The 25,525-nt window shown below is 40.2% G+C and overlaps 5 protein-coding genes across 18 annotated transcripts in view; 3 read left to right on the top strand and 2 right to left on the bottom strand.

Annotated features, from left to right (window-relative positions):
- The window catches only part of ANKAR (ankyrin and armadillo repeat containing), a 66,320-nt gene extending 64,672 nt beyond the window's left edge, over positions 1 to 1,648 (top strand). The window contains exon 24 of the mRNA XM_051849350.3: positions 1,316 to 1,648. Coding sequence (XP_051705310.3) covers positions 1,316 to 1,563 — 248 coding nt within the window. The 3' untranslated portion in view covers positions 1,564 to 1,648. The remainder of the gene's footprint in view (positions 1 to 1,315) is intronic.
- Positions 561 to 17,290, bottom strand: OSGEPL1 (O-sialoglycoprotein endopeptidase like 1). 11 transcript variants are annotated; one of them, XR_011387192.2, is made up of 10 exons: positions 17,070 to 17,290; positions 10,794 to 11,181; positions 9,866 to 10,070; positions 9,640 to 9,788; positions 8,290 to 8,420; positions 8,070 to 8,141; positions 6,516 to 6,622; positions 4,219 to 4,478; positions 1,848 to 1,944; positions 561 to 924 (listed from the first exon to the last, which is right to left on the bottom strand). XR_011387192.2 is itself a non-coding variant. In XM_070070472.2 (9 exons), the coding sequence occupies exons 3-8, from the start codon at positions 10,959 to 10,961 to the stop codon at positions 6,544 to 6,546; spliced, it is 804 nt and encodes a 267-aa protein (XP_069926573.1). In that variant the 5' UTR covers positions 10,962 to 11,181; positions 13,825 to 14,020; positions 17,070 to 17,209; the 3' UTR covers positions 561 to 924; positions 6,516 to 6,543. The 11 variants fall into 11 exon arrangements, 6 of the variants coding, with proteins under 6 accessions (XP_069926573.1, XP_069926574.1, XP_089186324.1 ...); XR_011387197.2 differs by lacking the exon at positions 1,848 to 1,944 and adding an exon at positions 13,825 to 14,020 and having other exon boundaries at positions 17,070 to 17,209; XR_011387193.2 differs by lacking the exon at positions 1,848 to 1,944.
- LOC108177184 (large ribosomal subunit protein uL23) lies at positions 5,184 to 6,491 on the top strand. Its single transcript, XM_017344289.4, has one exon. The coding sequence runs from the start codon at positions 5,953 to 5,955 to the stop codon at positions 6,421 to 6,423; it is 471 nt and encodes a 156-aa protein (XP_017199778.3). The 5' UTR covers positions 5,184 to 5,952; the 3' UTR covers positions 6,424 to 6,491.
- Positions 17,242 to 25,525, bottom strand: part of ORMDL1 (ORMDL sphingolipid biosynthesis regulator 1) — a 24,605-nt gene continuing 16,321 nt past the window's right edge. For 2 of the 3 annotated variants that reach the window (XM_070070475.2, XM_051849356.3), the window contains exon 4: positions 19,599 to 22,082. In XM_070070475.2, coding sequence (XP_069926576.1) covers positions 21,809 to 22,082 — 274 coding nt within the window. In that variant the 3' untranslated portion in view covers positions 19,599 to 21,808. Of the gene's footprint in view, positions 17,312 to 19,598; positions 22,083 to 25,525 lie in introns of those variants that run through there. The other variant, XM_070070481.2, reaches the window with a different exon arrangement.
- Positions 18,452 to 25,525, top strand: part of PMS1 (PMS1 homolog 1, mismatch repair system component) — a 117,345-nt gene continuing 110,271 nt past the window's right edge. Inside the window, exon 1 of one of the 2 annotated variants that reach the window (XM_008258829.5) lies at positions 18,452 to 18,610. The gene's annotated coding sequence lies outside the window, so the exon portion shown is untranslated. The remainder of the gene's footprint in view (positions 18,611 to 25,525) is intronic. The other variant, XM_089330194.1, reaches the window with a different exon arrangement.

Below are 25,525 nucleotides of genomic sequence, written 5' to 3'. Positions count from 1 at the left end.
GAGGAGAGCAGCGTACTCGGCGTGTGGGTAGCAGAATTGGGATTGGCAGAAGAGGACTATAAAGGAAGAGAGAGACAACATGCACGAGGAACATCTAAGGGGAACATCTAGCTGAAGGAACACCTGTGCAGCCCCCGAGAGAGCCGGCCGGCGGTGTGCCGCTCCCCTGCGGAAGTGGGGAAAGTGGCAGGGGGAACCGCCCTTCCACGGAGGTGGAAGGGATAGTAGCCAACCCGGGAAGAACCAGCAGCAAACCCGGGGAGGGCCGAGCAGACGAAAGAACAGCGCAGGGTCCTGTGTCGTTCCTCCACGAAGAGGGGGAGCGACATAATGGTGCCGTGACTCAGATATGAAGCCTAGGCAGGGTTTAGTGTCGTTCCTCCATGAAGAGGGGGAGCGACAATAGGGAACATAAATTCTCATTAATTTCATATATTTGCTTAGTACTTGTTCATGGGTGTTTACAGTAGGACCAAATATTGTCAGAATCAAGGAGAACCATTTAAAGTCAAGAGCAGTTTGCTGATGTCACAGACAAAAAGGAGAACAGGGAGAGACCGTAAAAGGCAGGAAACAATTTTATTTATTCAGAGAACCTGAGGGAAGCTAGGGAGGAGTATGAGTGGAGGCTATACAAAGGTAATTAAAAAAGTTCTTGGACTATGGAATTAAAGGATAAGTTGCGCCAAAAAAAAAAAAAAAACTATCTTCTAATTCCATTTTTCCATGAACCTTTTGTAGTACCTTCATATTTCTGAATATCATGGAGAGGATATCCTGTTTTTCTATAGCTTCTTTGATGTAAGAGTTATTTAAACAAATGAATCAAGTCAGTCCCACTTTTTCTTCATTTCTTCACTGCTTTCTAAACAACAGACTGTACTCAGTAACGGTATGCTGACGTTTTCACAGGCCTGTGGGAACCTAAGGAAGAAATAAGGATAATATAGCAAGTTCTTGATAAAATTAATTTCATTCAATGTCAAGTCTCTCATTTTGAAAGAATGTTTTTCACATTTTCTTTTGGTATTAAGATATGTTTTACTTTACAGAATGATGTTTAAAGTAGTTGATACTTGTTCTTTTATTAGTGTCAATTTGGCATAGTAAAAAGTTGGCAAGTTATATATTGATCCTCACAAGTTTTTCTTATCTGACACTACAAAGTCTGGAAGTTAACTGATCTGTTTTTTGTTTTTTGTGTTTTTTTTCTGGTATGTTTTAGTTGTGTAAAGAAAACAGAACTAGAAGTAATGAAATTATACTTAAGGTAGTCAGCTTAAGGGACATTCAATTGTGCCTCTCTAATTTTTAGGAAAAGAGCACCGAAGAAAAGCAAAACCTAAAATTCAACCAAGAGATTCTTTGACTTTAATACCTCCTGTAACTAACTTCATGGGACTCTTCAAAACAACAGAAAATACTGATGTTCCTGTTAATCTGTTTTCTTTTTCCTCTGCACTTTCATCGGATATCATAAATATATCAAGACCAAGAATAGTGTGCTTGAACCAACTTGGGAAACATGTACAGAAAGCGAACTCAGAGCCTTCTGAAGGCTAATAAAAGCACTTTTGTATGAAAGCAATCTTTTACAAATTTTTTATTTTGGTAAAATACAGATAACCAAGCAATCTTTTTGAATGGCAGCTTTTGATATCAATATTAGAGTTTCTTTAAAATGTCTACTGGAATTTACCATCAGGTCAGAATTAATGGCTTCAAAAAATAAGATTTCTGTAATAGAATGCCTCCACTTAAGCTTATTAAAATTCATCCAATGGAGCAGGCATTTGGCCTATGAGTCCTGACTCTGGTTAGGACACCCACGTCCCACTCCAGGGTACCTAGAGTCAGATACAGCTCTCTGGCTCTCGACTCCAGCTTCGTGTTAATGCAGAGAAGACCTCTGGAGTTGGTGTGATGGCTCAAGTAACTGGGTCCCTGAAACCCAAATGGGAGACCTAGTCTGAGTTCCTGGTTCTCAGCTTTGGTATCAGCCTAACCCTGGCCGTTGTAGGCATTTGGGAGAGAGAACCAACAGATGGGAGCTCTTTGTTTATCTATCAAATAAATTCTATTTTTTAAAAAGAGAAAAACATAAAATTTATCAACTGACACAAATTGTATTACTAGCATATCCATCAAGTGTTAGAAACATTTTTAAGTTGGTAGACTGAGCTAAAGGATGATTCAAAGTGGCTCATATGTTACATTCATTGTAATACCTTGTGATGTTTAATGATAAAGTAATACAAATACATGAGCCTTCTAAAACCTGAAATACATATGTTAAAAACATCTCATTAAAAAAATCTGAAACCATTGCTCATCAAGTATACAAGTATAGCTAAAAATGGATCCATGTGTGTTTACCATTCTCCATTTTTATAGAGTGCCTTTGGTTTGCAGCTGGAGAAGGTGATAATCTTTGGCTTAGAATCACATGATGTCTTTGCTAAAGAGCACTGTATCCAGCTGGTGTAGTTTTGGTGCATGTCTGCTGCCCTTTTTCTCCACCCACTGCAATTCAGTCTGTGAGTCTGCAGCAAGCATTAAACATACGTGTAACTAGTAGTTATTTTCTCCCAACATGCCTTAACACAATAATGGTGATGATAGCCCCTATGTATACTTGGGCTTTCCTTGTGATAGAGTCTACAGCCTGTGTTCTTTGCCACTGAAAAATAAGAGACCTCCTTAATCTTCAAAGTTGTTTTATAGTACAGCTGAGAGGCAGGAAAATTGTTGAAATCCTGCCTCTCAACTGTACTATAAAACAGCTTCATTCTTTTCTTTTCCCTTCCTTATGTCTAAGTACTGAAAGGCTAATGAAATGGGAGGCTTCCAGAATCTGCTCATGTTCTTTATCTGTAAGTTTCCCTTATTTATGTCATGAACTCAGTTTTGATATGCATGATTGTTGAACCTGGAACAGCTCTGAAACTTTAAGAACTCAGGTTATAGATTTTCCTGATTTATAATATTGTTATAATGTGAAGAAACTTTGATGTTTTCTTCTAAACTTTGAATGTATTCTGGTTTTTAGTGCTATAGGAAATAATTCCACTTCTCTGTGAATTCAGATTCATAGGCACACAATGTACATCCAAATGTAAAATGTGAAATTAACAACTAATAGTTTCTTTTAAGTGATATTGATTAACCAATTCTGTCATATCCATATAGTAATTTAATATCAAATAATGCAAGCCATTGTAAATATTGAGTGTTTTTGAATGTTTCCCCATATACAATTAAATCATCCATTTCTAGGCTAAAATGGATAGTTATAAAGTAATACTCCATGACCACAATTCTAAGAGAATAGTTACTTGAAGAACTTCCCAACAGGGAAGTCACTTTAAGGCAGTATTTATTTTAAAAGTTATTTATTTGAGGGGCTGGTGCTGTGGTGCCACGGGTTAAAGCCCCAGCCTGCAGTGCTGGCATTCCATATGGGCACCAGTTCAAGTCTCAGCTGCTCCACTTCTGATCCAGCTCTCTGCTGTGGCCTGGGAAAGCAGTAGAAGATGGCCCAAGTGCTTGGGCACCTATGCCCATGTGGAACACTGGAAGAAACTCCTGGCTTTGGATCAGCTCAGCTCAGGCCATTGCGGTCATCTGGGGAGTGAACCAGTGGATAGAAGACCTTTCTCTCTGTGTCTTTAGCTCTCTAACTTTTTCAAATGAATAAAATAAATCTTTAAAAAAATTTTTTTTTAAGTTATTTATTTTAAAGGCAGAGTTACAGGGAGAAAGGGATGGATACACACACAGAGAGACATCTTCCATTCACTAGTTCACCCCTACATTATGGCAAATGGCCAGGGCTAGGCCAATCCAAAGCCAGGAGCCTGGAAATCCAACCAGGCCTCCCACGTGGATGGTAAGGACCCAAGTACTTGGAACCATCTTCCACTGCTTTCTCAGGTGCATTAGCAGGAAGCTGGATCAAAGTGGAGCAGCTGGAACTCCAACTGGTACTCGTATGGGATGCCAGGTCACAGGTGGTGGTTTAACCTGGCTGTACCACAACATGGGTCCATAAGGCAGGATTTAAATAATGTTTCCGTTCTAGATTTTTATCTTTAACCCCCCAGCTTCTCAATAAGCAAGTCACTCATCAGAAAGCTAATTGCTTTGTTCATTGTAGATGATGTAATATAACCCTTTACTGATTAAAAATAAATCCCTCGGGCTGGCGCTGAGGCTCACTTGGTTAATGCTCCGCCTGAGGCGCCGGCATCCCATATGGGCGCTGGTTCTAGTCCCGGTTGCTCCTCTTCCAGTCCAGCTCTCTGCTGTGGCCCAGGAAGGCAGTGGAGGATGGCCCACGTGCTTGGGCCCTGCACCCACATGGGAGACCAGGAGGAAGTACCTGGCTCCTGGCTTCGGATCGGTGTAGCGTAGCGGCCATTTGAGGGGTGAACCAATGGAAGGAAGACCTTTCTCTCTGTCTCACTGTCTAACTCTGCCTGTCAAAAATAAATAAATAAATAAATAAATAAATAAATCCATCCCTCAAAAGACACTATATAATCAATAGGCCTATCCTTATGTTCAAAGGACAGTACATTCAGTTTCTTTAATGTTGGCCCCCCAAAGTGATACATTTATCATATCTGTAATACAAAATTTCAGATTTAACCAAAACTATCCCCCAAAAAACCTTTTATATCTCATTTACTTTCATCTGGCTAAATATTTCTAAAATAATGGATTCAATGACTGTATATGGTCAGTTAAAGAGTTCAATGCATACTTGAGAGATCACCTGCATGCCAAATTTTTAAAACCTGAAATGGATTTGAACAAACATACAGATACCCACTTACTCCAGAGAGGATACCTAATATATATTTTATTTTAATAACCTTCTATTAGAGAAAGTCAGTTTTTGTCTTGATTTGGAGTTTTCTGTTTTGCCATGATCTTGACCTAGCTGCTTTTCTAAAATTGGTCTCTCTTTATATAACTCAGGCTCATGTCAGTAGAAGTCAAAAAATAGCTTCTATAATCCTGATTTAAGAAAGGGGAGAAAAGATTTAGACATGGATGATTAGGGCCAAAATCTAGCAGAAGCACAGTTATCATTTTAAGGTTTTCTTTCTATTTCCCAGTGTCAATATATCCTTTCCCCATTAGATGTTTGACTTTGAGGCTTTTATAAAATGTTTATTTTTCATTTACTTGAAAGGCGGAGTGACAGAGAAATCCTCCATTGCTGGTTTACTCCCCAAATTCCCACAACAAGCAGCTGGGCCAAGTCAAACCAGGAGTCCAGAACTCCACCTGGTCTCCCATGTGGGTGGCAGGGTCCCAAAGCAACTTGAGACATCATCTGCTGCCTCCTAGGAAGCTGGATTAGAAGTGGAGGAACTAAGGGGTGGTGTTGTGGCACAACTTGTAATGCTTGTTCAAGTCCTGGCTGCTCGGCTTTCATTCCAGTTTCCTGCTAATGTGCCTGGGAAGGCAGCAGAAAATGGCTCAAATACCTGGGCCCCTGCTATCTATCTGAGAGCAAGGATGGAATTCCTGGCTCCAGGCTTTGGCCTGGCCCAGCACTGGCTATTGTGGCCATTTGGATAGTGAACAAGTGGATGGAAGATCTCTGTTTCTCCCTTTCTGATGCTCTCTGCCTTTTAAATAAATAAATAATCAATCTATCAATCTACTTTAAAAAGCCAGGGCCAAGACTTGAACAAGTACTCATATATGGGATGTGGGCATCCCATGCAGTGGCTTTATCCACTTCACCACAATGCCTGTCCCTACTTTGATTTTTGCTAATAAAAGTTATGTTTTCTTATATGAACATATGAGGCTAAGAACAGCAGGTTAAAAATCAAATGTAAGAAAAAGAATAACAAAAGAAAGTTTTGATGAGTAGTATACTTCTACAATTTGACACACATAAAATCAAAACCTAATTGTAAGCTTTTCACCAAGATGGCGCCGAAGGCGAAGAAGGAAGCTCCTGCCCCTCCTAAAGTCGAAGCCAAAGTGAAGGCCTTGAAGGCCAAGAAGGCAGTGCTGAAAGGCGTCCACAGCCACAAGAAGAAGAAGATCCGCACGTCCCCCACCTTCCGGCGGCCCAAGACGCTACGCCTCCGACGGCAGCCCAAATACCCTCGGAAGAGCGCCCCCAGGAGAAACAAGCTTGACCACTATGCCATCATCAAGTTCCCCCTGACCACGGAGTCGGCCATGAAGAAGATAGAAGACAACAACACACTGGTGTTCATTGTGGATGTCAAGGCCAACAAGCACCAGATCAAACAAGCTGTGAAGAAACTCTATGACATTGATGTGGCCAAAGTCAACACCCTGATCAGACCTGACGGAGAGAAGAAGGCGTATGTGCGGCTGGCTCTGGACTATGATGCTCTGGACGTTGCCAACAAAATTGGGATCATCTGAACGGAGTCCAGCTGGCTAATTCTAAATATATGTTTTTTCACCATAAAAAAAAAAAAAAAAAAACAAAACTAATTGTAATGCTGAAATACTACCTTTATGGATGTTTCTGAAAAGCAAAATTCAAATCTTCATTTTTAATCGTGGTACTTTTATAGCAGCTTCTCCAACTTCTTCTGATATATCTACTCCAAGAGGGCATCTGCAATGTAGACAAATCTTATTATTTCCAAATTTGCTTCATGAGCCATCAATAGTTCTGCAGGCTATGCGCTTAGAATGTTGACAAAAAGCATGAGCATCTATTATATAATTCATCACATGTGGTGATGGTTCTTAAATACATTCAAATATAGTGGGATCTCAAGTCAGAATAATGAAGGCCAGTCTCATTCAATAAAAAAACCTAAATTTTGATATGCTTTTGAAAAAAATAGGTCTACTTTCAAATACTATAAATGTTAAAAACTTAAAGAAATAAGTTTACAAAACTAAAAACTGAAACTATATAGCTAAAATCCAACCTGTACCCCCTGACATTTTAGAAATTCCCCTAGTTTCTATCTGTTCCTCTTAGAGGTTTCAAAAGCTGACTTGCCCCTTTTCTACTTTCCTTTGCCGCTGCTGGCAGGAAAGTCTTTAGCTCCTACCCTCTTCTCTGTTCTTCCTCAGTCAGTAATTTCAACCTCAGGTTTTTGCCTGGAAAAACCACCATCTCCAGCTTCAATACTGCCTCAAGAAGGCACAGCTGGATTAGATGATTAACTCTATCTAAGGTTAGGGCATCAATGTAAAGGAGTCCTTCTGATACGGCTCTGTTCAGTCATGATCAGTTTAATAGTTTGTGATTCCTGTAATGGGTGTGGACATCCAGCCCGTGGGCCACATGAGGTCCACAAAATCATTTGTTCTGACCCTGCCAAGGTAACTGCAGGTGGGACTCAAAATTCAATAAATTTATTTAGCAGGCTAATTTTTAAGTTGGTAATTTTGTATGGCCTATAAATAATGTTAAAAATATCCAAATGGCCCTTGGCAGAAAACAGGTTCCCCATTCCTGGTTAGCACAAGTGTCTAGTTACAGATTATAATGCTGACAATTTCCAAACCAGAATTATGTTAGCTTGTAAAACATAACTATCTTTTCTTAGTCCAGAATTAACTTGGACTAGAAATTTACTTGATGGTAAATTGAAAAACCGTGCAATATGTTGGAATGTTGGTTTGAGAGAGGAAATCAGCTATGTCTTGACCAATTCTCCACTGCCTGTGTCGGAGCATAATCATAGCCCTCTCACCTGAATGCTTTCTGAATGTTTCCCAGCCTTCCAGCTGGTCCTCAGATTTTCTTGACACTGCAAAAGTCCAGGCCATGGATATGGTTTCCTTTCTGGTCCCAAATGAAGGAATCTGACACCCCTAACCATGGCCTGTTTATTACTCATTATGATTTGTCAAATTTTTTTAATTTGATACTACAGCACAAATCTTTCTTATGAAGTGTCAAACTCAACTAGTTTCATGAAAGAAATGAATGCTAACTTCAAGTATCACTAGCATATAAATGAAAAGCTCATACATGAAAGCAAACTCCAGGCTTCAATTTCTATAATGTATCTTTTATAAAGATTAGAAATGCTACCACGTACTTTGGTTCATAGCGGATGCCTTCTACGTCATGTAAAATGCCCAAGCCAGCACGTAATCTTTCAATACCATTCCTAAAGAAGAATCATTAAAATAAAATCAATAGCCCCCAAATGTAAAGACCATTCAGTACAATGCAATGACAATGAAATCATTAGTATGATGACTTGGTAATGAATATTTACATGATTATGAGTGAAGCACAAATACCCTGTGGCTTACCATGCAATCATAATGCCATTATCAGTGCACAGTCTGGGAGGAGGACACAACAGAGTGCACTGTGTTGCGTCTGTTACAATTTCCAGAGCTTTTCTGATATATAAGTTACTTGCAACACCACCAGATACAACCTGAAGGAAGAGAGAAGACTAAAATTAACAAGTACCAACTATCTAGGAAGCACTCTGCCAGCTTTATACAATAAGAAAGATGGGTAATGGGTAAGTGATGTTATCTGTATAATAAAGATTTAGAGAAGAATACTAACAATTTTAATAACAGTATAATCACTATTATCACTTTTGTACTTTTTCCTAACTTCTTAAAAAATTCGAAACTTTTTTCTAAATATTTCTTTAACATAACTGCAACCATACTATGCCAGTATTTTAGTCTCTGCAATTTTTAGTTATAAGAAATTTTTAACATTTCATTAACATAAAGAGAACTGACTTCATAAGTACAAGTCCAAGAACATAACCATACTTCCCTCATTTCCCCTTTGCCTCCTTCAATTCCCCTCCTTCCTTCGTTCCTTCTTGTTTAACTTTTGCAAAAACATAATTTCAATCCATTCTATAATCACAGGCTTAATGTACCACTAACCATAATATTCAACAACTAAAAGGAGAAAGACCACAGTTCCACAGGAATATAAACAAGAGCTAAAAACAATAAACAAATCAGAAGATATCCATTTCTTTCCTATACATGTTTTGTATTCTATATTAACTACCACATATTAGCATTTTCTCATTTTACTGTGGAACTGTTAAAAAAAACTATTATCTTTGATATTCACATAATATTCCATTTTGAGAATCACCATAATTTAAACATTCTCTACTTAAGTTTATAATTTTCAAGAAAATAAGGTTTAAGATACACATTTATCAAGCCTGCTAAGCATACTTAAAGGGATTTCATCAAAGAATGGAGGACATCAGCTTACTTTTCTAAAAATAGTACAGCACTTATAGTTATTTACAATTTATTATAAATAGTATTTATTGCCTACATATGATGTCAAACTTTTTCAATTTGATACTGTAGCACAAATCCTTCTTATGAAACACATATATAATTTATTATTATAAATATAAATCCTGTTTTCAATGAGAAAATGTGGTCTCACATTTTTTGTCACCCAGGCTGTATGGATGTCCTATAAAGTTGCCATGTCTATACATGAAAGAGCTGTTAGTAAATCTATTCTGCATAATTTCACACTGTACACGATTAGCATGTGGCAAATAGACCTGTTCATCCTACGGATAAAGTCAAGTAAGGTCTTGAGAAAAAAGCAACATGCTGTGAAAAGTTACAATGAGAAGAGATAACAAAACATACCAGGGCTGCATTATTTTCAGGTAACAAGTGTCTCTGCTTGCAAAAAAGGATAGCACGATGTGTTCTTTTTGCAATGTGGCACGCTGTCGTGTGCTGTACTGCAGCGGCAATGTCTGCAGCAGAAGACAGTATCTGTCCCTTCTCAATTCCTGCAAAAGGAGCAGTTATTATCCTGCAGAGAATCTGGGAATATGTATCTTTTCAAACTTACTAATTAGAAATATACCTTCTTCTTTTTCCTTTTGTGTTATTATTTTATTAACATTATGCTGAAGTCCAGAAAAAGAAAAATTACAATTTTTAGTACGTTGCATGGGCGCTGTGATATCAAAATGGAGTCTGTTTCCTTGTTTGGCCAAGTGCTCTATAGCTTTCCCACCACTCATGGAGGAGCAATCTGGATGTTTTACTAGAGAAAGTCTTCTTGCCACCTATCAAGAGCAAAAGCATGTATTTCTAAATGAGTCATAAGGTTACACATTTTGAGACCAATGAATTATTACCTTAAAAACTATGAATGCATAAAATATGGTATGCTTTGACAAATAACGATTATAGCTAATGCTTATTAAAGCAGTGAAAACCTGATCAGTCATGGCCAATTGTTCTTCCATTGGGGTTGGAAAATAGGTTTGAAGTTGACAAAGACTGCTATTTGATGAACTTCAAAAATGAGAGCCTGCCCTGTTGGCTTCAGTGTTGTCCTTGCATACAGCACCAGGCTCTGTGGTATTGTGCTAAATCGGTATTCTACTTGTCAGCAATTGTGACGCAGCCACAGAACCCTGTGCATCTTTAATGTCCCTATGTTAATCTTTATATGTCCTCTTAGTTTACATTTTTTCAGTAATGACAGTTTACAGAGCACTTTCTTCCACTTCATATATCTGATTAAATACCTGTTACCTGCAAACTATTCTAGTCATTCTGTACTGATATAAACCTCTTACTAGTTTATTAGGAAGGGGTAAGAATTATATATTACAAAATTATGTATGCCATTCTTTTTCTTTCTTCTTACTGCACATGAATTTTCCATCTAATAAGATATCCATCAATATTTATATGAATGGTGGTAGCACATTTATCATCATTTAATTGAAAGAGACACCAGAACAAAAAAGAATAAAGAAATTAATTCTTAAAATAATTACCTTGTCAAGCATGTCACCTGGTGCTATGTCCAGAGACTTTCCAAGAAGCAGGAAATCTGAAACTCCTTGAACTAACGCCAAAAGACAATGACCTCCAGAAATCAAAAGAACTAAAAAAGGAAATTCTACTTTATTGGTTAACCTAATAGTAAGTGCATGGGCCTCCATGTGATGAATGGGAATGAATGGTTTTTTTAACTGGCTTACCAGCTGCAAGCTAAATGATAAGCCTACGCCCAGGCTCAAAGCGAGACCTGGTTTTATGGTTGTTGCAATTGCTGAGAGTTCACTTGGAGAGATTCTACTGGCAGAAAGAGCTTCTTGCACTATGCGTTGAATATTTTCTCTGTGAAGCTGTTGAGCTACAGGAGGAATAATCCCACCTGTTCTAAAAGAAACAGAAAGCTTTTTATAATTTTAAGATTATAAAGCCAAAAGTAGAAAAATATAATTGAAGTCATGTTTTCAAATTAATTATATAGCTGAAAGTATTAGTCAAATACTGTCAAATTATGTGCCTTATGACATCTGGCACACAACAAGCACCCAGTGTTAAAGAAGTCACCAAAATAACTGTGAGACGCTTTCTAAGGAAGTCTTGACAAGGGAAGGATAGGATAAGATTGCATATTAGGCAAATTAAGCTCCCTGTTGAAAAGGAAATTTTTAAAGAGGTTACTGCAAAAATATTTGTGTAAAGTGATCATGTTGTAAATTGACTGATGGGCAGCAATGGAAAGAAAGGGACAGAGAGCTTCAAAAACTAATAACTAAACAATATAAGGGGACTGGGGGAGCAAGGCCTCAAAGATGATTCAGATATTCAGCTGGAATGACTTGGAGAAAGGAAATACTAACAGAAACATGGAGATAGTTTTGTGAAGAAGACAAGTTTATTTTTAAACACACTGCACTGGAGGTCATGGCAGGACAGTAGATTGCCTGCAATCCTGAAATAAAGTTTGGGAACCAGTGCTCAGAGTTGGCAATTTAGATCTGTGGTCCTTGTATGGCAATGGACAGCCACTCCAAATGTCAAGTAAAGAATTAGGAGGCAAATTTGCTAGCAGCAAATATGCTAGCCTATGACTCTTATAAACAGTACAATGAAATACAGAGCACATTTCATCTCAACCACTTGGGTTTCAAGGTTCATCTCTGCCTCTTTTCTTCCCCTCACTCTCCAGTTATCACCACCTCCACTGCTGCTATCAAGTTTACAAAACCCTCACTATGTCAGTCTCTTCAACAGTCTTCTGACTGCACTTCCCTAACTATGTCCTCTGATCCCTGGAGTGCATCCTATATCATCAGACCAGAGAGTACTCCAGAGTGGTGACCCTGCGACTTTCTACTCAAATCTTTATTTATGTGGGGTTTGGGAGACCTTAAATCTGAATCTTCTCCTTCCCACTCATTTCTTCCTTTTTTGCTTTTTTTTTTTTTTGAAAGGATTTATTTATTTGATTTATTTGAAAGAGAATGACAGAATGACAGGGATAGAGTTCTTCCATCCACTGGTTCACTTCCCAGATGGCCACAAAAGCCAGGTCTGGGCCAGGCTGAATCTAGTAGCCAGGAACTCCATCCAGGTCTCCCAGGTGATTGGCAGGTTCCACGTATTTGGGACATTTTCCACTACCTTCCCAGGCATGTTAGCAGAGAGCCACCTCGGCAGCAGAGCAGCTGGGACTTGAACTGGCACTTTGATATGGGATGCAGGTGTGCCAAGTGGGCAGCTTAACCTGCTATACTTCAAGATCTGCCTCTCATTCCTTCCTTCTTTGTTTTGCCTCCCTCCTTTCCTTTTTGTGGCTCTTCTTTTTATCCTCCAGGAATTATACTAAGCATTAGGAATAAGCCCATGGGCTTATTCTCAAAGAACTAATATGAGAATCTATTTGTCTTTCTATAATTTGTAAATAATATGGAATGACTAGGGACCTAAGCTAATAAAGAAGCAGGCAAACCAGTTAGCCCCCAGGTTATAGCCAAGAGTCCAAACAAGAGACAATAAGGGGCCGGCGCCGCGGCTCACTAGGCTAATCCTCCGCCTAGCGGCACCGGCACACCGGGTTCTAGTCCCGGTCGGGGCGCCGGATTCTGTCCCGGTTGCCCCTCTTCCAGGCCAGCCCTCTGCTGTGGCCCGGGAGTGCAGTGGAGGATGGCCCAGGTGCTTGGGCCCTGCACCCCATGGGAGACCAGGAAAAGCACCTGGCTCCTGGCTCCTGCCATCGGATCAGCGCGGTGCGCCGGCCGCAGCGCGCCGGCCGCGGCGGCCATTGGAGGGTGAACCAACGGCAAAAGGAAGACCTTTCTCTCTGTCTCTCTCTCTCACTGTCCACTCTGCCTGTCAAAAAAAAAAAAAAAAAAAAAAAAGAGACAATAAGGGATTGAAGTGAACTGATAGGAAGGGAGTTTCAAGAAAGATTCGGGAAACAGATTTACAAGGACTGGCTGACTGATTTGGATGTGGAGTGCGGAGAGAGAAGAGAAGGATGTCCATCAGGTTTCTGGCTTGAAAAGTCTTCTCTGCCAACCAATACTGCTTTGGCACTTTCCACATTGCTGAACAACAAGCCCTTTGCCATCTGTCTTCTTCACTTAATGATAGTAGTAACAGGAGTACCACTGTCACTCACAGCTAGCTTATACTGAACTTTGCCCCTTGTCAAGAACTGCACTAAATGCTTTAAAAGAATTCACATTTAACCCTTACAGCAATACTCTGAGCTAGCTACATTATCCTGATTTCACAGAGAAGGAAACTGAGGCACAGAAAAATGTGTATGGTCTCAAAGCTAGTAAGAGGCTGAACCACAATATAAACCTGTTCTCCAGCCCATTTGATAATTCAAGCTGCTCAGAGTCAAGGATCATAATGTATCTTATTCCTATTTGTACCCACAGGGCCTGACAATAACAGATTTTCAACAAATGCAAAAAGGAAGAATGTGGATGGTACCGCTGAAGCATATACTTCAGTGACTTATACTCCAGCTAAATGAATATGTGTCTAGGGTCTTCTTACCTCTTTGCCTGTGCTCATTACGCTCAAGCAAATTACAGTATTCTCTCCATCTTCATTCACTGCAGGCCTAACCATCTTTCAAGGCCACTGAGAACCTGTGATGTGCCACTGTGCTGGGTAATAGGCATACTGCAGTGATTAACACAGTCACGGCTGCTGTCACCACAGAGCTTAGAGTCTGTTGGGGGCAGGTAGACTATACATAAGCAAACAAAGATACAAATTATGAAAAGAATTACAAAGAAAATATGTAGAGTATGATGATACAGAACAAACAGGGTGGGAGTACCTAATTTAGATAGTGATCAGAGCAGGCCTTTCTGTGTAGTTACCATTTATACCATCAAAAGTGCAATGCACTCAGGGAAAAAGTGAAAGGACTGTGGCCTGGCATTGACAGTTACTGTTTGCATCAATTGTTTGATACTGTCTGTATGCTTCCTTGCACTGTTGGCTCTCCTTGTAGGTCCACAGAGGATGTCTCAGTGATTAGGTTAAGCCTCTGGAAGGCAAGACTCTCTAGTACTTCACTGTGCCTCATTAATACCCCATAGTCCTTTTCACACAGTATGCTAGAATTTGTGGCTCACTTTGTCTCTTCATATGTAATGCTTTACTCACCTATTTATTATTTTATTTGAAAGAGTGATGGAGAAAGAGAGACTGAGAAAGAGAGGGATGTTCCATCTGCTGCTACACTTCCCCAAATTCCGCAACAGCTGGGGCTAGGCCAGGTCAAAACGCAGAGCCTGGAGGTCCATTCTGGTTTCCCTCAACAGTGATAGGAGGCCAAGGACTTTGCCATCCTCTGCTGCCTTCTTGGGCACTTTAGCAGGAGCTGGATTGGAAGAGGAGCAGCTGAGACTTGAACCAGCACTTTGATGCAGAATACCAGCCTTGCAAGCTGTGGCTTAACCTGCTATACCACAATGCTGGCCCTGTGTATTTTATTTCTAATCCTCTTTTGCAAGTCTGGTCTTTCCTATTTTACTGTTATAAAAACAGAGTCGGAGAGGAGAAGGAACTTGCCTGAACTCAATGAGCCAATATTAAGCACCTGATTCAAGATTCAGACCAGTCCGATTCCAAAGTTTCAGGCTTTTATCCTGGTCAGATGTTGTAAATTGATGGCTTGCAGATATATTTCAACAAATTTTATATTAGTTACTAGTTTTAAAAATCTGGATTTCTAGGGTTGGTATTGTGGCACAGTGGGTTAAGCTGCAGCCTGCAATGCTGGCATCCCACTCAAGTATGGGTACTAGTCCTGGCAGCTCCATTTCTGATCCAAATCTCTGTTAATGTGCCTAGGAAAGCAGCAGCAGATGGCCCATGTGCTTGGAGCCTGTGCCACTGATTGGAAGACCCGGATGGAGTTCTAGGCTCCTGGCTTCGGGTCGGACCAGCCTTGGCAGTTGTGGCCTTTTGCGGAGTGAACCAGTGGACGGAAGGAAGATCCTCCTTTTCCCTCTCTGTCTCTCCCTCTCTCTCTAACTCTGCCTTTCAAATGAATAAATAAATAAAGCTTTTTAAAAATTTATTTTATTTGAAAGACACAGAGAGGAGAGACAGAGAGTCTTCATCTGCTGGTTCACTCCCCAAATGGCCACAACAGCCGGATCTGGGCTGATCCGAAGCCAGGAGCCTGGAGCTTTTTCCAGGTTTCCCACATGGGTGCAGAGGCCCAAGACTTGGGCCATCTACTGCTTTCCCAGGCCACAGCAGAGCTGGATCAGAAGTGGAGCGCTTGAGACTTGAACAGGCGCCCATGTGGGATGCCGGCAATGCATGCCAGTGGCTTTACGCGCTACGCCACAGCACTGGCCCACTTTTTTGTTTGTTTGTTTTTAAATCTGGATTTTTCTTTTCCTCTTGAAAACTGATGATTTAATAACACAGGTCCTACCTTCCTGCATGGAGAAGCGCCCTGCTCCAGGTATTTCCCACTTCATATTTAGCCCACTTACGTACTTACGTAACCTGCCTGTTAGTCTTCTGCAAACATCTGAGTTTACAAATACAACTGTGTATTATTAAAGTATCAACACAAGTTATATGTACAAATGTGAAGAGGATGTTGTTTTTCCTCACATGAATAACTCAGGCTACAAGTCAGTAATGTTTTCCTAGAATTTCAGTTGAGAACATGAAAAATATGAGGGTATTTTTAAAAGTGCATGGAAAATGAGATATGCTTTTGAAAAAAGATGATATGCTTATAGCAGTTAAGACTCTGGTTAGGAAGCCTGCATCCCATACTAGATTACCTGGGTTCAAGTCCAGCTTCTGCTCCTGATTCTGGCTTCTTGCTAATGTGCACATTGGAGATAGCAGATGATGGCTCAAGTAGTTGGGTTCCTGCCATCCACAGAGAGACTTAGACTGAGTCCCTGGCTTCTAGCTTTGGCCTGTTCCAGCCTTGATTGTTGCAGGTAGCTAGGGAGTGAATCTGTGGATGGGAGCAGTCTCTGCCTCTCTAAATAAATAAATGATAAGCTTATTGTGGTGCAAAAAAATTGCAATGTATGCATATGAGGGATCTTAAAAGTTTGTGAAAAACATGTTTTATGAAAAATTATGCATGGGCCGGCGCCGCAGCTCACTTGGCTAATCCTCCACCTGCGGTGCCGGCACCCCGGATTCTAGTCCCAGTTGGGGCGCCAGATTCTGTCCTGGTTGCTCCTCTTCCAGTCCAGCTCTCTGCTGTGGCCAGGGAAGGCAGTGGAGGATGGCCCAAGTGCTTGGGTCCCTGCACCCGCATGGGAGACCAGCAGGAAGCACCTGGCTCCTGGCTTCGGATCAGCACAGTGCGCCGGCCGTAGCGGCAATTTAGGGGGTGAACCAACAGAAAAAGGATGACCTTTCTCTCTCTCTCTCACTGTCTAAATCTAACAAAAAAAAAATTATGCATGGATTTCAAAATTTTTTTGTGCCAAAATAAATTTACCTTTTCCATTTTTCCACAAACTTTTTTAATTATCCTTTAACAGGTGGAGAAAACAAGAAATGGCATCATGAAGATAAAATGTTCAATAAATACTAGAGCTGGGGCTGAGCTTAGTTTCTTGTGGCAATTGGGCTAGAGATGAGATGTTTGAAGCTTTTTTTATAGCAGTTTAGAGGCGCTTACACAAAGCAATATGAAATTAGCTACTAAAATTTAATTTTTCTATATAATATACAGAAAAGAATGATTTTATTCTTTTTTAAAGGAGGGAGACACAACTAAGATAATGTCTACTTACTTTAAGTGAACTTCAGTTTGGGAATGTATTGCTTCTCCCAACACATTTCCAGTGTCATCTACCACAGCAGCTGCTGTATCATCACAACTGGTTTCAATTCCCAGGACTAGTTTATGAAGAAATTGTGGTCCAGGATGAAAATTAAAACTTCTTAATAATTCATAAACTTTCCTTTTTGATGGTTTAAAAAAATGTCTTGCTGTCTTATTTAGTATTAGCATACTTAACTTTACAGATAATTCCTGAAAAAGAATTACAGAAACAAAATTGTTATTTGAAACTGTTATCCATAATCCTATTCAGTTAAACAAAATTTTGAAACCTGATTTTACTTTTCAATACACAGTTTTATGGAATTTTTGGAAAGGACAAAAGTTACCAAAATTTTATGAAGGCCCTGGAAACCTATGAACCTAAGTAGTTGTATGAATGAATATAATGTTTTAATATTATAGGTTGAGCATCCAAATTTACAAACCTGAAATTTCCAATAGCTCCAAAAGCTGAAACTTTTCAAGTGCCAACCTGACGCCACAGGTAGATAATTCTATACCTGAACTCATTTGATGAATGACCGTGAAAATATAAGCACGTGTACATAAAGCATACATTAATTTCATGTTTAGATTTGGGTTCCATCTCTGAGTGATCTCATATATATGCAAATCTTCCAAAATCTAAAACAATTCTGAGATCCAAGGATTTTAGATAAAGTATACTCCACCGGTACTATTACTCTCATGCTTTTCTTACCACAGTGTTCACTATTCTTTATGGAACAGCTAACATTACAACAGTTTCAAGAATAATACTGTAACAAGTGCAATTCATAGATAGGTAAAATTAAGACAAAATGTATTTTTTAATCAAATAAAGGCAAGTGGAACAGCTAGTTGATACCTTCCACTCAGTGTAACCATTTGGTTCAAAAACCAGAGCTGGCATAAAGCCAGTGCTCACACACAAACACACCCCTGCCCCACAATGTGGGGTAGAAACAGTAGTATTATCAAGCTTATCTTAAGAAACATAACAAGAGCATATAAATCATCGGCCCTTGGGACAGAGCATCAGTGAGCGATCTGTTTGCAAAGCGCATTTGCGAAGAGAGCCCCCAGGAAGACATACCCCAGAGGAAAATTTGCAGTAACTAAATCTGGGCCAGGAGGACGGTGCGAAGCACTTTTTCTTTCGCGTAAGAAGGCTCTCGAGTAGACCCAGATATCCTAGGCAGTGCTGGTCTCCGCTTTAAGAAGGCGAGAGCAAGCTCATCCACCTTCCTCGTGCACGACGCTAGCTAGTACTCGTCCCTGCGTCCCCAGCAACCTTGACAGCCCATGGGGCCTCCGGCACCAGAAAGCCGGAGCCCGGCGCCCGGAAGTGACGTCATCCCAGCGTGTCGGCGTCCGCTGGCCAGAGCCCCCGCCCTCCAGGGCGGCGCGGTGCCGTACGTGTGCTGGTGAATTTCTCCCAGATTTGTTAAGCAGCAAGACTTCTACAGGGTCACACAGCTGGTGTGATCCGGAGGACGCTGAGTACAGGTTTGTCCAGCATTAAGTTTCAAACACTACATTTTCTTTTAAGAAGTCTTTTTTACTTTTGGCTGGAATTTGGTTACCGCTGTGAGAAAAGGATGGGGTAGTGTGGCCTGAGATATTGTAATACTTTCGTGAGTGAAAAAGAGCGGAAACTGGGGACCCAAGACCCTGCGCAGGACTCCCAGAGAACGGAAGCGCATCTGGTCGGGCTCAACCGTTACTCCCAAGTCTTTAGGGGTAAAATGGCTGGGGCTGGGTCACTTTTGTATTTAAAAAAGGCCTGGGGCGGGAGGAGGGCGGTGGTAAATACCTTTTAAAAAAATTCCTATTTTCGTGATACATATTGGCAACTTTCACCATCGTTGTATTCTGGTATCCATGGACCTTCCTCAAGTGCTTTATTTGGGGTTCAGGGGGAAGGGGACACATTGCCTTGTGAACTTGTTAGCATTTGAGTGGATTTACTCTGAGTCTCTCCCCTTTCCTGCTAAGATTTAAGGCTTTAGTAAGCAAGGACTTTATTCTGCAAGGTTGGGCAGAGCCGTCATACATATCTGCCTTGCGTGGTGTGATACCGTTGGTATAAAAGACAAGCAAATCACCTGTGCAAATATAGATACAGATAAATGCATTCATAATGACCGGACTATTGTTAAGTTTCTTTAGTTGGAACACGTTTGTCAAAAGTTTTCACGCATGCGTAACAATAACAGGAAAGTGGAATTTAACCAGATACTGTTGGAGATTAAATAATCCTCACGAAGCCCTTGCTGTCCTCATTTTACGGCAGCTGGGCTACAGAGTTTGTGTAATTTGCAAGACACACAGCTGTTCAGTGCAGAGCTAGGATTAGAAGCCAGCACTATCGGGCTCTGGAGTGGATTTTCTTCACTGCCAGAAGATAAAATAACTCAAATTTCCCATTGGGTGCATTGCTGACCCACAAAATACAGAAAAATTAAGATTAAGGGAAATTTCCCATCCTGTTTGATTTTAAAGACTGACTTACTAGAAAAGAGAGGTCTTCCAAACACTAGTTCACTCCCAAATGGCTGCAATGGCCAGGGCCGGGCGAGATGGGAGCCAGGAGCTTCCTCCCGGTCTCCCACATGGCTGCAGGGGCCCAAGCACTTGGATCATCTGCTGCTTTCCCAGGTGCATTAGTAGGAAGCTGGATAGGAAGTGGAGCAGCTGGGACTTGAACCTGTACCCATAATGAATGTCTATGCTGCAGGTAGCAGCTTAACCCACTCTGCCACAACACTGGCCCCTAGAGTTTACTTCTGCAATGCAATAGAATCCAGTCTGAACAGAAAACCTTCCAGATGTGGTATTATTTTCCTAGCAATTCAAATTATGTTCAGCAGCTATATCCCAGTGCTCTCTGGTGCTACTAGCATTGGTAGATTTCTAATTTAGGCACTCTTGGCAAGTGTTGAGTTTGAATGCCACATTATATGAAATAGCAGAACTCTGGGGCACATTAAGAAGGAATTTTATTCTTTTTTGGATTGTGTACATATTTAGCAAATGAAGGTATGCCTGTATGCCTTACATGTTTTTTATTGTACCAGCGGAGAGGATTAAGGATAGGTGTATATGCCCACCAGGGCCTGTCTAGACTTTCATACAGATCATATTGCTTATTTGCTACTCAAGAGCATTATCAGCAAAATATGGCCTAACCATTGCACCTTATTAGCTTGAATCAGAGTTTCAGCTGAATCTAAATATGCTTATTTTGTCTTGACTACTGCCTATCTAGTTTTCCATTTAAAATAAAGACAAATCTTATTTTACCCAATACATCACCTTGCATTTCTGTTTTCATGTATCATATGATATATATATATATCATATATATATTGGGTTCTTTCCTTTGTGCTAGGAACTTTATTAGCTTTTAGTGATAAAAAAAAGATAAGGTCTGTCCCTGTCCTCAGGATCTCAGCATCTAGCGGCAGAACTAGTAGTAAGCAACACAGAATTATGGAGATAGGGATGAGAAGTGTGCATGAGAGAGGAGTTGCTGGAGTTGCTTTGGGAAGGCTGTGTGGTTTGCCCCACATGTATACATGGCCTGGGAAGTTCATGGTGTGCTCATATGGTTTTAACATTTGATTCTTTTATAGGTTTAAAATTGATTTATCAGATCTGGAAGTGACTGGACTCTGGGGTGCTGAGTCATAAACCACAAACTGCTAAGATGCTACTGTCTAAAAGCCATTAATAAATACTAATGTGTTAATTTATAAAAAATGCAACAATGGGGAAGCTAAGGTAGTTGAGTTTGCTAGTTGTCACCATCTTTGTGTTGACCACATTACAATAAAAGCAGAATTCAAATAATCAGCAGAATGCCTGGTCAATATGGTATGGAAGCAATAAAAATAGTTTTGGCACTTTTCTGAAAAGTAGGTGTTTCTTTAAAATATTTTCTTTGAGGGATAGCGTCATGGCTTAGTGGGTAAAGCCGATGCCTGTAATGCCAGCATCCCGTATGGGCAGTCATTCATGTCCAGGATGCTCCATCTTCAATCCAGCTCCCTGCTAATGGCCTGGGAAAAGCAGCAGAAGATGGCCTAAGTGTTTGGGCCTCTGCCATCCATATGGGAGACCTGGAAGAAGCTGCTGGCTCCTGCTTCTGCCTGGTCCTGCCCTGGCCTTTGCAACTATCTGGGGAGTGAACCAGTGAATATAAGATCTCTGTCTCTGCCTCTTCCTATCTGTAACTCTGCCTTTCAAATAAATCTTAAAAAAAAAAAAAAAAAAAATTGAAAGGCAGAGACACATGGTAATTTATACTTTGGGGAACCTCCATACTTAGATGATCGTATTATTTTTTTAAATGTGTGGTTTTAGAAGGAAATAGAGGTGAATCTTTTGTTTTCATAAACCTCTGTTGACTTTCAATGCCATGACAGAAGCATGTGATTTGCTAATTCGTAAGAGGGACAAATACTTCAAAGGATCACAGTTTTCCGGGGTACAAGCAAGTAAGTCACTTGGCTTCCGTGGTTCCATCAAAAATATTTACAAAATGAAGAAATAATATGAGAACTTCAAAATGTTCATGGAAAATGGGATTAAAGGTTTATTTTGGTGCAAATAATTTTTTGAAATCCATGTAGTTTTTTCCTAACATATATTTCCAGTGCACTTTTTATTTTTTTAAAGATTAATTTTATTTATTTGAAAGAGTTACAGAGGCAGAGAGAAGGGGAGAGGGAGTGGGAGGTCTTCCATCTGCTGGTTCATTCCCCAGATGGCTGCAATGGCCGGAGCTATGCCGATCTGAAGCCAGGAGCCAGGAGCTTCTGGGTCTCCCATGTGGGTGCACTGCTTTCCCAGGCCACAGCAGAGAGCTGGATTGGAAGAGGAGCAGCCGGGACTAGAACTGGTGTCCATATGGTATGCCGGCGCTTCAGGCCAGGGCTTTAACCCACTGTGCCACAACGCTGGTCCCTTCAGTGCACTTTAAAAAAAAATATTTATTTGAAAGGCAGAATTTCAGAGAGGAAGAGACAGATCTTCCATCCACTGGTTCACACCTCAAATGGCCGCAATGGCTGGAGCTGGGCTGGTTTGAAGCCAGGAGCTTCTTCTGGGTCTCCCATGTGGGTGCAGGGCCCCAGTGACTTGGGCCATATGCTGCTGCTTTCTTAAGCACATTAGCAGGGAGCTGGATTGGAAACAGAGCAGCCAGGACATGAACCGGTGCCTGTATGTAATGATGGCACCACAGAGGGTGACTTTACCTACTGCCATAAGTGCTGGTTCCTCCCATGAACTTTTTTGGAGATCCCTTGTATTTTTCTTCTTGATAATACAGTGAACATAAATAGAGTATATTTGAAAAATATGGAAGTTTTTCAAAATAAGATTATCAATAAAGATGTAGTTTCATAATTAGAAAGTCAGAAAGATTCCATTCATATTTATATTTTAAAAAAGTTTATTTTACAGTGCTACTGATGTGGTTTATTTCCTTACCATAGTTCTTGTATTTGAAAACACTGTTTTTTATGAAGCTACATTTATGCAGAGTGAAGACATAATGCTAAACTTGGCTTATCTGCTGAACTTAAATTATATAGAACTTTAGAGCTGTAGGTGAATCATGTCCAGAACCATTATTTATTAAGTACTTGAATAATGTACTGTGCTCTACACAAAATCCAAACATATTATTATTAAACTCTTCCTAACTAGGAAACATTTCAGAGTATTAAAAATGATCAAGAATAATGCAAACAACTTCTGTAAGTGTGACACTAAACATCACCCTGTATAGCTGAAGCCCTCTGTAATATATGCCCCAAATATTCAGTGTTCTGAAGTTGATGTTTATAATTCTCATGCATTTATTCACAGCTATATGAAATTAAAATCTAAGTCACATAAAAACTACTCAGAATTATTTTATTTTACTGGAACTGAAATTAGGTAGTAAAATTAAAACAAACATTTTCATTATTTTTCTTTGACACCACACAGAGGAGTTTTTATCTCCTGCCATTCTATTTACCCCTTCTCTGCCCAGCACTACTCCAAGCTTCTTTTTTGGTTATTTTAACTACTGCTGCCTTCCCATTCCTGACTCTGTTAACTTTTCCCACATCAGTATGTACGATCCATGGTCCTCCTTTGGGAATTACTCTGCTTTCTAGTCATCCTATTAGACTATTCAATTGCATTGGTCTATACTGGATTACTGTGTCTTCTAGACTATTCAACTGCATTGGTCTATACTGGATTACTCTTCTTCATAACCATCATGCGTGTTATTTTTTGGGTTATACTTACTGGTGTGTGTGTTTGAAATTTTCATTTTATTTGAAAGACAAAGATCTTCTATCTACTGGTTTACTTCCCAAATGTGAGGTCAAAGCCAGGAGCCTGGAGGTTAATTTGGGCTTTTTAGGCTTCCCATGTGGGTGGCAGGGACCAAAGTACTTGAGCTTGTAGCCTCCTGGGGTGTATGTTAGCACAAACTTGGATTAGAAGCATGCAGGCGTCACAAGTGGCATCTTAACCCCTGCACCAAATACCCACCCCTCTGTTGGCATATATTAATATAGTGAACATAATAGCAGGAGCAATCTATTGTGTGCCAATTAAGATTCAACTTTATCGGTCAGTGTTGTGGTGCAGTGGGTTAAGCTGCAACCTGCAGTGCTGACATCCCATATGATCACCAGTTCAACTCCTGGCTGTTCCACTTGTGATCCAGTTCCTGCTAACTGCACCTGGGAAAGCAATGAAACATCTTGTGCTTGGGCCCTTGCCACTGCTATGGAAGACCCAGATGGAGTTCTGCCTTTTAAACAAATATTTACAAAATAAAAGAAGAGCAAGATTAAAAGCTGACAAGATAAGTTTCTATAGAAAAAATAAATAATAAAATCTATTTAATCAATCAATTCAGTTAATTTAATAATTTAGTGATGAATTAATTAGTTCACTCAATAAGTATGTAAAGGGGAAGTATCATTTAGTAGCACTACAAGTTTGAAGACCTGATGTTTTTGTGACCATAAAGTGAATCAGTAGCAAATGGTATTAAAATAATTAGTGATATTAGGCTGTATTACATGGTAATGCTCTAATCATATCACAGCTTTAACACCTCTTGTATTTAGAATTACAATTAAAATGGGAGCAATGTGAAATTGTATTATATAGAAAATGGTAAAGGCTCTAGCCTTTATATTTATTCAGTTATGAAGAGATACCAATGTGAGAATTCTTCAAATAGCTAGAAGGTTGTGTGGGATAAGAATTTGATTTGGGCTCAATGTAAGAGGTTATCAGATGTGTTAAAAAATAGAATAGGCAGGGCTGGCACTGGGGCATAACAGGTTAAACCTCAGCCTGAGATGCTGGCATCCTATATGGGCACAAGTTTATGTTCCACTTATGATCCAACTACCTGTTTATGGCCTAGGAAAAGTAGCAGATGACAGTCCAAGTGCTTGGGCCCCTGCCACCCACATGAGAGACCCGAAGAAGTTCCTGGCCCTGGCTATTGCAGCCACTTGGGGAGCAAACAAGCAAATGAAGACCTGTCTCTTCCCCCTTTCAGTAACTTTTAAACAAATAAATCTTTAAAGAATAAAAGGAATATGCTGTCTTACAAGTTGAAAGTCCTCTTTCAGGTTAAAACAGAGTTGAACGAAAGATTTGTTAATGAAAATTTCAGATAATGTAAAGGTTTGAATTATATGGTCTCTAAGAGCTTTACCTTATAGACTCATCTAACTGTATAAAGTTAATCTTCAAAATATATTAGTTAAGGAGATACTGTTATACCCCTTAGGGTCTTTACAGTTTAAAAGACAATAACACCATACATCTTTTAAAAGAAAACAAAAGGAAGGGCAGGTCAAAAGGACACAGTGGGCCGGCGCCATGGCTCACTAGGCTGGTCCTCCGCCTGCAGCACCAGCACCTCGGGTTCTAGTCCCAGTTGGGGCGCCAGTTCTGTCCCGGTTGCTCCTCTTCCAGTCCAGTTCTCTGCTGTGGCCAGGGAAGGCAGTGGAGGATGGCCCAAGTGCTTGGGCCCTGCACCCGCATGGGAGACCAGCAGGAAGCACCTGGCTCCTGGCTTCGGATCAACGCAGCGCGCCGGCCAAGGTGGCCATTTGTGGGGTGAACCAATGGAAAAAGAAAGATCTTTCTTTTCTCTCTCTCTCTCTCTCTCTCTCAGAAAAAAAAAAAAAAAAAAAAGGACACAGTAACCCAACTTGGAAGAACTCCCTATGGTCAAAGCTGCAGGACAATCTGAGCAACAAGTTAAATAATAAAACTATTGACTGTAACCCAAAGAATAAAACATCCACCAGTCTGTACTATACATGATTGAACAACTGGAAGAGAAGGCACAAGTCTTTATTACAGAAGAATTCCAACAAATAT

The sequence above is a fragment of the Oryctolagus cuniculus genome, chromosome 3 (assembly GCF_051225735.1).
Source record: "Oryctolagus cuniculus isolate XC-2025 breed Fujian yellow rabbit chromosome 3, ASM5122573v1, whole genome shotgun sequence".
NCBI classification, from domain to species: Eukaryota; Metazoa; Chordata; class Mammalia; order Lagomorpha; family Leporidae; genus Oryctolagus; species Oryctolagus cuniculus.
The sequence above is the reverse complement of the archived record's forward strand: the minus strand, read 5'-3'. Positions and strand labels throughout refer to the sequence as shown.

What these genes read in the sequence shown, in the direction of transcription:
- LOC108177184 (XM_017344289.4), top strand. Translation starts at nt 5,953, where the DNA reads ATGGCGCCGAAGGCGAAGAAGGAAGCTCCTGCCCCTCCTAAAGTCGAA.
- OSGEPL1 (XM_051849353.3), bottom strand. Translation starts at nt 17,290, where the DNA reads ATGCTAATACTAAATAAGACAGCAAGACATTTTTTTAAACCATCAAAA. An exon ending in CAGGTGACATGCTTGACAAG is followed by an intron (nt 10,071 to 10,793) that starts GTAATTATTTTA and finishes TGCTCTTGATAG; the next exon opens with GTGGCAAGAAGACTTTCTCT. An exon ending in ACAAAAGGAAAAAGAAGAAG is followed by an intron (nt 9,789 to 9,865) that starts GTATATTTCTAA and finishes CTCCTTTTGCAG; the next exon opens with GAATTGAGAAGGGACAGATA.